Source organism: Lathamus discolor, chromosome 2 (genome assembly GCF_037157495.1).
Source record: "Lathamus discolor isolate bLatDis1 chromosome 2, bLatDis1.hap1, whole genome shotgun sequence".
Taxonomy (NCBI): Eukaryota; Metazoa; Chordata; class Aves; order Psittaciformes; family Psittacidae; genus Lathamus; species Lathamus discolor.
Window position 1 is genome coordinate 86633163 of NC_088885.1, and position 13769 is coordinate 86646931.

General features: G+C 37.7%; 1 protein-coding gene across 18 annotated transcripts in view; it reads left to right on the forward strand.

Moving 5' to 3' along the window:
• SEMA5A (semaphorin 5A) overlaps positions 1-13769 on the forward strand; it is a 326978-nt gene that overhangs the window by 228198 nt on the left and 85011 nt on the right. For all 18 annotated transcript variants that reach the window (XM_065667646.1, XM_065667638.1, XM_065667640.1 and 15 more), the window contains 2 exons: positions 8277-8394; positions 12759-12940. In XM_065667646.1, coding sequence (XP_065523718.1) covers positions 8277-8394; positions 12759-12940 — 300 coding nt within the window. The remainder of the gene's footprint in view (positions 1-8276; positions 8395-12758; positions 12941-13769) is intronic.

Here is a 13769-nt window from a genome sequence, read left to right on the forward strand (position 1 = left end):
TCTGACAGACATTCCCTCTGATTCAGGGCAGTCCTCTTCCATACCAGCTCACAGTTCCGCTCCCACAAACACTGTTATTGAAGGTCCTTGAAAATAAAATTTTACATTTGGAGGCTTATTTTGATTTTTTTCATTTTTTTGTGTGTGTTCTAGGTGCAGTTCAGTACACTTTAGTACCATGGCAGCAGACCATGCTACAGGCAGAGCCTGTTGTCACACCTATAGATTGGGTTGCTCAGCACTTTCCATTATGCCATGATGGTTTTGCTGTTTATGAGCTGCCCACGCTAGTTATTTGGATTGACATTTTTCATGGTGGGGTGGTCTCTCACTGACTTTGGCCGATGGCTGAACAGTTTTGAACATCCTGACACAATCCTGCTGTTTTCAGGAGTCAGCTAAGAAAAAATGGTTCGAGACGTTTGAGTTCTTAAAAACAGTTCCCCAAAAAGCTCTGGTGTCTTCATGCTCCAGGAGAAAGCAGAAAACCAGTTACCTTGATTCGCTCTCCTTGGGGAAAATCCTCAAGGTTTGACCAGGCTATTACCACTGGGGTATTGCAATTCACAAATGTTTATCCACCTTTTACAGAAGACTGTCAGCATTATTCACTGCAGCTACTATTTTCAGTATGAATTCTCCCAGTTTCTTCAGAGCTGAGTAGACCAAGCATAAAGCACAAGTGACTTTTGTATACTTGCTAATTAACTATAATGTGAGATAAATAGATATTATGAGGAGAAAAATAAGCTGCAGTGTTTGATATTTACTTTGAAGGCTCTATGCGTCTGTAATAAAGAATAAGATCTGTAGCAGGGGAATAAAGACTTTCCCATGTAAAAAGAACTGGTCAGCTGTCTTTTATTGGCAGCTGTAGCCTCCAGAAGCAATTTTGGATGGCAGTGATTTCTTGGAGGCAAATTTATCGATGATATAATTTGTACTGGTGTTGTCAGTGGATCAGTTCTGAAAGTAGGGGCAATGAAAGGTTCTATCAGCCCAATGTTCTGCAGTATCTTACCAAGAAAGGTTCAAGAATTGGTACTTCTCATGGAAGATAGGTTTCACGTGCTGATCTTATTATAACTAGTTTTGTGTAAGTAGTGTCACCTGCTAAAAGCTGTACAAATAGTGACTTCTGTGGTGTAAAAAAACCCCGACAATTTCTGGAAATTGTTGAATATTAGTTTTTACATTCTACACTTAAAATATTATTGTGTCATAAGACTGTTTTGCTAAGTAATGTTATCATAACTATTCTATTGTAGTCATAACTGTTCTCTCCCTCTGTACTCCATCATTTTTATTTTGTCTTCATTAACCATCAGCTAAGCAATCTGTATGCATACAAAAGATAATGTAGCAGTGCAGTAGTAGAAAGGGTACTGGATTTACGAACAAAAGAAAACAATTATTGCAGATTTGATTATGTTTTATTTCACCCGTAGAACTCTCACTGTGGGTGACCCTGATTGAACAGGCAGGTTGGACTAGATGTTCTCTGGTGGTCTCTTCAAGCCACAACCATTATGTGATTCTGAGTAATGTTGCCTAAATTATTACTAGGTGCTGATGGGTCCAGAAGAGCTTGCCAACACATAGAATTGAAATTGCTGTTTTGAAATAATCATTCCAGAATGGTTATTTTTTTATATCCAGGTGGATTTCCTTATTTGAAAATACACAAGGCTAATTCCAGTTTAAATCAAAGAAATGCATCTGTATCAAAATGTTGGAACCACATGAACAATCTGAATTAGTGATTCCAGAGTATCACTATGGATCTGGGGATTCTGGAGAATCTGGAGAAGTATTCTGAAAGAATACTACAGAAGTATTCTGCAGAATCTGGAGAATCTCAGGAAGTATTCACTGGGAAGAACCTCTGGGAGTATTGTCCAGAGTCAGAATCCTCATGCATTTCCCAGATTGGGATAAACCATAATCCCGGCTGCAAGACTGGGTTATAATGATATTTATAATATAGGAAGTCTTTTTCAGGTATTAGATACACTGGAAAATCAGCTTCAATTATTGTGAACCTATGAGTCAGCAGAAGCATGAAATAAGCACACTGAAACTTTTCCTCACTCAAAAGAAGTAGAATATTAGTTCCATACTGGGGAGGGAATCAATTCAAGCTCTACAAATCTGAGGTTGACCTATATTTCTTCCTCTGCGAACACCAAGGTTTTAGCAGAAAATCTTTGTCTGTCTGGCCCATAAAATCCACCAGATACAAACTATGCGTTTACACTTTGCTGTACCTGAAATGCATGTGTGATCTATGCATGTGTGCATTGCATTGTAAAGCACACATTTTTCAGAACAAGAAGGAATTTTTATAAATAAAAAGATTGTTACAGCCTGCTCCCAATGTATTTCTTGAAGTAGCCTTATGAGGAAGAGAAAAATGTCTTTTCCTTTTGGTCTGAAAAGTTGAAAGAGAACCAGATGGTCTTGACTATGTATTTCCAATTCAGATTTAATTGCTAGGATATTATTTTAAACAAAGAAGTAAGCTAATAAATAAAAATTTAAAACAGGCATGTGGTTTTCATATGCCATGATGTAATTAATTTCTTTGCTTTAAAAAAATACCAAAACATTCTAGGATTTCTAAATTCAGTGTGGTTACTGTTGAATTTTTCTTGAAAATTACCTGACATGTTTAAAGAACCCACCTTCTAAGACGTCATTTCACTAGGCATTTGATACCTGGCAAGTATCAGGCTCTCTGGAAACAGAAGTTAAAGGAATTGGATGGTAAAAGAAAATAAAGGGAAAACAAACAAATAAACAAAACTCCAAGAAAAACCCCCATGGAAATATGGAAGTTTTTTTATTTGAAAATACTTTAACACATCACATACTGGACTACTACTCAGTCAGACCAGTACATACCCTGTGCAACTCACATTAGGGTGCTCTGCATTACACACCAGTTATTTTCTCATGAGAATTATTTTCAGCTCTCATAATATTCTACAATCTTTTTTGTAGACATTTATTTGAAAATTTACAGAAAATTGATATCTGAGGTTGGAGTCCACCATTGACTGGAATGTGAGAAAGAGGGAGGAAAGGAGAGATGGAGAAAGAGAATATTCTTGATGCAACAGTGTGAGCTGTGAGCAGGATTCCAGGGCAGGAGTTTGGATGCTTCAGTTCTATGACTCTAAGCTGAGTGGTCTTGAAGGCCATCTGCTCCTTGTAATATACTGAAGTGACGGTATCTACAGTTACTTGTGGAATGAGAGGTAACAGTGCCCTTGAAATGTCGGTGTGGCTGCTATCTGGTTAGGCTTTTTAAGGAGTCAAGTTGTACGTCCTAAATTGGGGCTTGCTATCTTTATAATGATTCATTTTCTAGTCTGAAGTTAACCTCAACATTTAAGTTCAAAACAACCTAGGCTGCAGCTGACTAAAAGGATATGGTGGTTGTGTACCCTGTTTACATTTATATTCACTAAAGACACATAGCTCTTCTAAAGACATGGGGATGCCATATGGAAGCAAACATGTCCAGGCTGGGCAATCACTGTTGTTGCTGTTGAATGCATAAACTTGTGGGAAAATCCCCAAATCTGTTGCCACTTAGGTAGCTCAGATTTTCAGAGCCTATTTGCAAGCCACAGATTTGCAAGCTCCAGTTTCAGCCCATCAAAATGGCTTTGAAAACCTTAGCTGCAGCTGGGGGTCCCAACATTTCCAGGCTCCTGCCTCATAACCAGAGGGCTGGAAACTCTGTCTTGGCTGATTGACATGGATGGGGACCTCAGATGTTGTTTCTTAACAACAAATGGCAAGCATTCATTCTTGTGTAGAGAGCATGCTCTGAAAATCGGCTTTCGCATTTGTTCCAAGTGGAACTACTTGGAAATGCCAAGATTCAGAGAACTGCATGTTAGAAACAACTTTATTACACAAATTGTGCATAAATTCCTGATTCTGACTTCGAGGGGAGGTGTTGTGGTTTAAGCCCAGCCGGCAACCCAGAACCTTACAGCCACTCTCTCACTTCCCCTCCCCCTTCCTCCACCCTCTCCCTGAGGGATGGGGAGGAGGATTGAAAGAATGTGACTCCCACGGGTTGAGATAAGAACAGTCCAGTAACCAAGGTGTAACACAAACCACTGCTGCTAACACCAATAATAATAATAAGGGAAATAACAACGGAAAAGAATACAATCGCTCACCACCTGCAGACTGCTACCCAGCCCGACCGGAGCAGTGATCTAACCCTTCGGGGTAACTGCCCCCAGTTTATATACTGGGCATGACATTCTGTGGTATGGAATACCTCTTTGGCTAGTTTGGGTCAGGTGTCCTGTCTCTGCTTCCTCCTGGCTTCCCCTCTTCCCTGGCAGAGCATGAGACTCAGAAAGTCCTTGGTCACAGTAAGCATTACTGAGCAGCGACTAAAAACATCGGTGTTATCAGCGCTGTTCCCAGGCTGAAAGTCAAAACCACAGCGCTGCACCAGCTACTAAGAAGGAGAAAAAATGACTGCTACTGCTGAACCCAGGACAGGAGAAGCTGGTAGATTTAAGGCTATTATTGTCAGTGCATGTTGTGAGATTGAATCACACCTAAATGAGGTTTGATTGCCTTGTAGAAATTCAAGTAAGAGGAAACAACAGTAGTCCACACAGAGTGACTGAGATGATCAAAGGCTTTGATTTTTCTTAGCGATACAAGCTAGGATTAAGCAGGATTCTGAATATTTGACATGCATCTTAGTTTGATTTCCTAGGACTTTATAAATTACATGCCTACCATTTATGGTCTACATCATTCCTCTGTATCTTTAGATCCCCTTTCTTCTTTGCAGACATATATATATATGTATATATCTTCAAAACCAGTAGTAATGAAAACACTGATAGGTACCTTTGTACAGAAGTCTATTATCAGATTCATGTATTCATTCAGAAATTGATAGCACAGTACATTTGGAGCATGAAACAGACGTTTATCTTCAGTTGTCTGTTCAAATTTGCAGTGGGGAATCTGGCTTCTGTGAAATACGACAGTAACCCCAGTTCAGTTCCTGATATACAGTGTCCGGATCACAGTTGACAATAATTGGAACTAGGTAGGCATGACTATCTCAGCAGAAATGATTGAAAGGATCCGGAGACTGAAATATTCTATCTTCTTCAAAATGCTCTGTGTAGGTAAAGGCAGAAAAATGTTTCATTGAACAGTCTCTGAAGATGCACCTCTTTGTTTATATATCCTTTGAGAAGAAATGTTGCATCTCAAGAGAATACCTTTTTAAGACAAAATATATTGATATGGGAATATATTCTTCACCTGAAAAGAGATTTTAAGATCTCTTTGAAATTAATGGTATCAAGATATAGCTTTTAATTTAAAGTGGTTTTTTGTTCTTTGGAGAACACACAATGAATTCTTTCTAGTCTTAAACTGTATGAGGTTTTTAATATATTTTGCTCTGAATGGTGTTCATTTCTGCCTTATTTTCTGTCTGAATAAATCACCTCAAATGTAACTAAAGTAGAGCAGTTTGCTAGCCTGCTTGGTGATAATTATAAAACTGATGAAGAAAATGAACTGCTATTGCTGGTTTGCTTTAGAATGAGATGACTTATGGTTCTGTCACTAGTCAGTCAAAATCCCTTATTTAAGTGTTGCATGACTGTCAATAGGCATAATGAATCATCACAGCTAAATGAATGCCTTGCAGGAGCGATACTCATCTACCTACCTATCATTTACATTTGGTAAAAAATTTGAACTACCAGTAGAGGGGGAAATTAGAGTTATTAGCTTCTTAAAATCACAGTTTTCACCTGCTCAATGGGCTTTTTCAACAACAATCTGAAAAGACTCACCTAATTGGAGAGCACCTGCAGTGCTCTCCAAACCTGGTTGCCTACTGAAATGGTCAGTGTTTACAGTGATCAAACAGGCTTTGTCACAGCAGTGCAAGGACTTTTCAGTATTTTCTAAACTTTATTTCTTCCATGAAACTAGGAAGTGGTCTGATACCAGGAAGTTACATGAATGGTTCAAATAGCTTTTAGTGCCCTACATTTAACTTCTAAGTGACTTGTAATGACAGGTGCAAACCATTTTGATTTGCCTGAATGGAAAGTAATATAGAAACAAAAGCAAAAGAGGAAATGGGATCTAAGAGCAGAGTGGGAGAAGGATCAGCTTGCTGCCAGGGAAGGAGGGAGTGCACTTCTATGTGAAACCATACTGGCTTCTAACATATTTTGTGTTTTGATAAAAAGTGTCAAAAGCATAATCACTGCATTTAAAACTATTAACATGTAATGTAAAGGAATAGTGAAGTTGGAAAAGTGAACACTTCTACTTTGAAAAATAGCAAGCTAATGTTGCCAGTTGTACATTATGTCAGCCTTTAATTTTGTTTTGTATTCTTTTTTCATAAAACGTGCATTATCAGAGATGTTCTGAAGAAGAATGTTAAACATCTTGTCTTGCAAGTACTGGAAGACTAAGACACTTCAAACTTTCCATAATTTCCATTAATTGTCCTTCTCACTTTCTATATTGTTAAATGGAAATGTGCAGCCTGAGTTACAGAAATGCTAAGTGTTCACAGTTGCAAGAGCCATCAGTGGGAACTCTTCTCAACACTGAATCCCGTAAACCAAAAGCTTTATCTTTGAACATGCAGTCTAATGAGAGGTACCTAGGGAGTTTTGTCTATTATGTCTCTTACTCTGTGCCCATTTTGCAGATGGCAACTATCCTTCCACATAATACTGGCAATCCACATTGCCAAATGTACCATAGAAACTAATTCTTTAAAATTTATAAGCAGTAAGAGCCCTCTGTAATGGTATTCGGGAACTGCATACTGGGGAATTAATAAATCTGCATTTTGTCTGATGTTAGTGTGGAACTACATGAGGAATGCTCTACATACATAGAAATATGAATAAACCACAGGATTTGTAAGGACAGAATCACGGAAGGGCTAAGGTTGACAGGGGCCTCTGAAGGTCATCTTGATCAAATTCCTGCTCAAGCAGGGTCACCTGGAGTCAGTTTCCCAGGACTATGTCCAGGCAGCTTTTGAGTATCTCCCAAGGGTGGCGATATCACAACCTCCCTGGGCAGCATGTGCCAGTGCTTGGTCACCCTCACAGTGAAAATGTTATTCCTGACGTTCAGAGAGAAACTCCTGTGTTTCAGTTTGTGCCTGCTGCTTCTGGTCCTGTCACTGGGTACCACTGACAAGAGCCTGGCTCCATCTTCTTTGCAACCTTCCTTCATGTGTTTGTACATGTTGATGAGATCTCCTCTGAGCTCTTTTCTTGTCCAGGCTGAACAGTCCCAGCTCTCGCAACCTCTCACAGGAAAGGTGATGTGAACAGGCACTTAAAAAGAGAATGATAATCTACATGGATTTGAGTTGAACAAGAATGATCGGTCTCACGTTTTTTATAATCTTGCCAAAATGGTTGAATTTATCATTTTCATGTATAATTTCTAGGTATTTTTACAAATGTTAAAACAATTCTATTATGCTTCACTGTGATGGGATTTCAACCTCCTTTCTTATGTATCTTTAACTATGAAGCTGCAGACCTATTGCCTCAACTGCTAATGCTTGACCTACCAGTAGCAAGAGAAAGCTGCCATTTGATAGCGAAAAGAACTTCTAGTTTTGTAAATTGTACAAAACTAAACTCTGTAGGAAGCTGGACTATCTCCTTCTCGCTAAACTTTTTTTGTCCTCATGTGCTACTAGGAGGGAATGTCTAGAGCAGCACGTATTGTGCAAGAGATGTGATGGCAGCCCCTAGAACCCCTCTAAATTTACTTCCAGGGATTCTGTAATAGTGCAGAAAACAAATCAAGAGTTTTCTAGAAGAATAGACATTGTCACCTTATTTATAATTCCAAAACTGATAGAAAAGACTAAGAACTGTAACTCCTGAAATATTTGCTTGGGGCTAGTAACATATGCTTTTCATGAATTGCTGTAATTCTCCAGTAATTAAATACAGTAATCAGTCTTGATGTGATACCATTCATGCAGCCAGAAATTCAGGTATATATTTGAAAGAAATCCTACCTTTGCATAGGCATTCAAATTAATTTCTCTTCTGTTTTGTCATTTCATCTGTAGCATGTCACATCAGGGATCATTTTCACTATCTGTTTTAGGACTATGAAATATGAACAGAAGCCACATAGTTATTTAGAAATCTTTAGCCAGTACACATAAAGGTAAATGTTCATGTTTTCTGGTTGTTTTTCATTCACAGTGCATGCATTGGATCCCAAGACCCTTATTGTGGTTGGGACATGGTGATGAAGAAATGCACAACGCTGGAAGAAAGTCTGAGCATGAGTCAATGGGAGCAAAGCATTACTGTGTGTCCGGTAAGTCCAAATATGGTTGTTTATCTCTTAAAACTTTTGATTCCATGTGAATTTCATGAGAATGAGCTTACATAGATTTGTCAAGCTCAGAAAACTGTATTTAATGCTATTTTTCTCAAGCCTTCCCATTGCATTTTAACAGGATATTTCTATTTCTTATCAAACGATTGATATAATATGATCAAATTATTTATAGTACTTTCCAAGGGTAGTTGCATTTTACCGATAACGTCTGTGTTCCCACAATGAAAGCAAAAGTTCACTGAGACTAGAGACAAACATGTTTTTCTCTGTAGGATTTTGCTCCGCTTTGTACTTCAAAAAAAATTTAATCACTAGTGGTATAATCTTCTCTTTTAGGATCATTGTTGCTAATAGGAAAGGCCATACAGCATCTTTCAAAGTCCAAGAATTCAAAGGGTGAATTGTATGAGTTAAGTCTCCCCCACATAAATGACAGAAGTGATAATTATAAAAACCTCAGTATTAATATTTACAGTGGCTTAGCACTTTAAATATTAATTTTGAATAAATGTTATACAATAAAAAACAAACAATAAAGTTGATTTATATCTCTCTTTTCAAATGTGGTTCCAATGTTGTTTTAATATTGATTCTTTTCCCTTACTTCAAAGAGGACTAAAAGAGGGTTAAGAAGGATCTTCCTTGAGCTACTAAGCTTTTTGCTGTGGAAACTCATGCTGCTTTATCTTTGCTGCCTTTTGCCCATGTGGACAGAGGCTTTCCAACTCAGTTCTGCTTTCATTGCTAATAAGGACTTCTTGAACTTGTCCCTGCTTGCCACTGGAGCACATGCATCTATGTATCTGTGCTCATACAACATCCATGTTCTGTTCTCCATGTGTTTAACAAGCTCCTTTTAACATTTTATTGAAAGTCCTCTTTCTTTAGCTAGGCTTTGTTTAGTGAACTATATGTGAAAAATTAGAATTAAGTTCTTCCAGCCTTCACTTGTGATATTTACGTGTGTTGCAGCAGCCTCATGGACACAAATCACTACCCTGATTAATTATGAGGTTCTTGAGAATTAGCTCCTGTGTTCTGACTGTGCTTGACATTAAATAGTAACTTTTCAGACAATATCTTTTCTGATGCCTTGCAACTGTTCTCTCAGATTTTGGCCTAATAACAAAGACTTTTGCGCAATTCATTATTTTAGCTCAAATCAGGAGTAACCTTGGGGGAAATACTCTGATTTTTCCCATCTACTATTCCTTGGTTCACAGTACAAAGCAGTCTTGAAGCACACAAGCTACATTACTTTTGTATTAAATTAAAACAAAAATGTGCTCCAACTACTACTAGATATTTGATTCGTGGCCAGAGTGAGTCCAAAGTAAAGCCCACAGAATAGGTGTGGTGTATATGTCAGATCTTCAACACCATGCAGTTTATTTTTCAGATTTGCTAATAGAGACATAGTCGTTCTCTCACACAAAGTCAGTCACTAGTGAAGTCCTTGGCTGTCTGATTGGCAAGTAACTAGATGCATTGTACAGTATATTAATTCCCAAGAATATGCAGTGTATCATATCTGACTGCGTTAATCTCAGGCTAAAGGTAGTTATGTGGAGGGTTTGCTGGTGGTTTGCTGTATCAGGAAGGATTATTGGAAAGGGTTGGTTGGTTGCTATTCACATGAACAGTCTGTCTTGTGCTTCGTCTGAATTCTGGCATTAGCTCTTATTTTCTTTCATATATACAAATCATGAGGCCTAGAGAGGGTTGGTGTGGGATGGAGGAATGATTTAGAAAGTAGAATTTTATTCTATTCTATTCAAATGGAAAACCAATTATTTAGTATCTGTTGTATGACAATTGCATAGGATATGTCAGTCTAGTCAAAGCAGGGGAGCACCAAAGGATTTTTCAGAAATTTGTCTGAAGCTGTGAGACTTATACTGCATATCAGAAATTAAGGGATTTAGCAAGCCTCCAAAGGGTTTTTGGAGCTGAGCAGATTGAGATTGCATAATATAGGGAAAATTTTAGAATTAACTGAAAAATTTGGAATTGTCTAAATTGAAAAGCATGGTTTTACCACTTTTCTGTCAGTTACCTCTGAACTCAAAGTAACACATTATTGAACAAATTTGTAAATATCATAGAAACTTTCATTTAAAATAACACTGTATTCTGGCAAACCACAATCGATTACAATTTTGCTTAGTGAGGCTTTCAAATATTTGTTTTTATAGCATTTTTATGTGCTGTATTCACAGGATATATAAGCCAAGATGTAATGAATTTCATTTTGTACGCAATTGAGCTATGTGCATCCTTGACATTTGCTATATACATTTATGATAATGTTGCAGGCAGAGCATAACAAAATATTAGAAACCTTCTACCCTCCCTCTTTTGGTTCCAATTGGTTCCAGTACCTTAATTGTTATTAAATCTTTTTAACACTACAGAAAATGTGTCAGATTAATGCATGCATGCGTTTCTTCTAAACTTGGATTAGAGAGAGGCCTGTTTATACACTAGTTTAGCCCAAAAGTAAAAGTTTGACCAATTGCACTTGAGAAATCTCTGACACTAATTAGGTTAGGTACATAACATCGCTAGTTTATGGACTACATATGTGTTAGACTAGCAGTGGAAGAGAGATTGAGTTTACTTGTCACTTAACAAGATATAAGTATTTCCTGTTTTTTATGAAAACCATCAGTGTCTCCTCTGCATGAGCAAAGGTTGGAGAGTTATTTTCAATAAACAGCTGTCAGCAGAATTTTGAAATGATGAATTATGTTGATGTCAGTTGTAGCTGGCAGAATATACACATAGCTGTTCTGTGGAGAAGCTGTATCTGTGAAAAATAAATCATAAGAAATGTAATTAATAGTGAAATTATGGAACCTTTACCACAGTGGAAAGAATCAGCCAGCACCCAGTGTAGCAGTGGAAACCTGTCTCGTGCTGTAATCGAATCTCTTGTATCTTAAAATTATTACTGAAATGTATACTTCTGTCACCACTGTTGAAAGAATACTAAAAATAGCAAAGGGATACACCATTTCAGATCATTCGTGACAATCTGTAATTGTAGTTCCTATTTCAATAATTAAGCAAATGTTGAAATGTTACGTTCTTACACATTTGATAAAATGTGCATGACTGCAACTTCTATGTATTTATTTTTATCTAAAAGTTACTTTAAATGCTATTTAGCCTGCACTTGTTGGTATTGTTGCTTTGACTGAAGGTATAAAGTGTCATAATCAAAAGGAAAATCCTTTAGCATTTAAGTGAAAAATTTGCCAGCATTTCCATGTATGATCACAGATTTTTTAAGATTAACACCTTGCTGAAAGAATTAATCATATTAAGACCCTATTTTCTTTAGAAGTTCTGGTAACCATGGAGGCTGCTATAATTTCTATTAGCACATTTTGTTTCAGCTGGATAGTAAAGAATCCTTATGAACATGTGTTAAGTCTGCATGATGAAAACATTCCGGTCAAGATGAGAATGGTCTGACCCTTGCAGCCAAAGGTTTTGAGAATTTACTTCAGTGGGAGAAAACTCTCCCATCACATAGAAGTTAGTTGCTGCTTTTTGAAGGTGGTTTTAGGAGAGAGACTAATATTTTAAACCACATTTCAATTTTATGAAGTGGTGTTACATGGTATGTGCTTAAAAAGACTGTTGTCAAAAGGAGACACTCATGGAGGTTTGAATTTGATTCATCCAGTTTTGCTATTCTGGACTAAGATAGAATCACAGGATTGGAAGGAACCTTAAGGATCACACAGTTCCAAACCCCCGCACCTGCATGGGCAGGGAGACCTTCTACTAGACCAGGTTGCTTGAACAGGGATGGGGCAGCCACAGCTTCCCTGGGCAACCTGTTCCAGTATCTCACCGCCTTCACAGTGAAGAATTTCTTCTCTATTTCTTCTTTATCCTATGATGCCTCTTTCTTTTGATCTCTATCTGGGTTTCCACACATTCTTGCACATGCTGGTTTACAGTCAGTATCCAGGTTCCTAATCACCCATAAATGTTAGGAAATATGGAATACTGTCATCAGACAATAATCAAGAAAGTGATACTATACTTTCATTTGAATCATTGTGGATAAGCGTGGTTATGAAACACAACAAACAGTTATGATTATTGTTGTTGCTGTAGTGCTGGCATTCAATGGCCTGGATTGGTTGGAGGTGGTGGGAGTTATGTAGCTACAGAAATTATAAGGGGAACTTGCTGTCTGGAAGGAATACCCCTTTACTGGAGGCTTTTATTGTTCATGGCTCGAGGTGTACCTCCAGAATTAAGAGGTTGTATGAAGGAAATGTCAGACCTCAGCTAAGCCTTTGTTTTGTGTTTGTTTCTAGATGAGGAATCTGACAGTGGATGGGCATTTTGGAACATGGTCGCAATGGAAACCTTGCACACACAATGATGGTGCCAGTGTTGGCTCCTGCCTTTGCAGGACACGTTTGTGTGACAGTCCTGCTCCTCAGTGTGGAGGTTGGCTGTGTGAAGGACCAACCATGGAGATTGCCAACTGTTCCAGGTACACAAAACAATTTCAGATTGTGTCATTCATGGTTTAAAAGTTTTTAATTTAATTAGAATAGAACCTACCTTTTGAAACTGGATGTGCAAAAAAAACACAAGTCTTGTTCTTCTGTGCATGAAACAGCTCATAGCAATGGCCAAAGTAAATGAGACATTAGTATCTCTCTAACTTTTTGGAGAGAGAACGAGCCAGATGCAGTGATTTTGAATGCTGTGTACCAAGAAATACTATCCTCAGCTAATTTTAACAAAAGCTCAGACAAAAAAAAAAAAAAAAAAATCAGCATTAGGTAATACCCAAAGTCTGATTCTTTTTTTTTTTTTTTTTTTCTGTTCTGTAAATCATGAAGCTTTTTTTCTGAAAGTCAGAACTCTCCACTTTTTAGGACGTCCCATGTGACCATTGTATTCCCCCATTCTGCCTTGGGCAAAGTTTTTTCATTCTATCTTTAGATTGTATCATGACATTTAGATTTGTTACCAGTCTGTTTGCACTCTGTAGCCGCTCTTTTGTCTTCCTCAGGCACGTAACCACTCCCAGAAAAAACAGTAAGAACAAATAATTTCAGAGAGACGCAGGGCACTACATATTCTGAACTGCATTAGGACTTCATGTTACTTTAATTGCAAGATGAAACTTCTTTTATGGTACATTCTGCTTATTTTCAATGATTCTTTCTGCTTTTTGTCTCTGCTTTTTTTTTTTTTTCACATCAGAAGCACATCATGGTAGTGAATAAAACTGATTATCCTTCTGCACAAGATAACTGCAAGCTCTGTAAGTGGAAATAGTAAATTTTAGGGAAATTGTTAAAAGCATAACA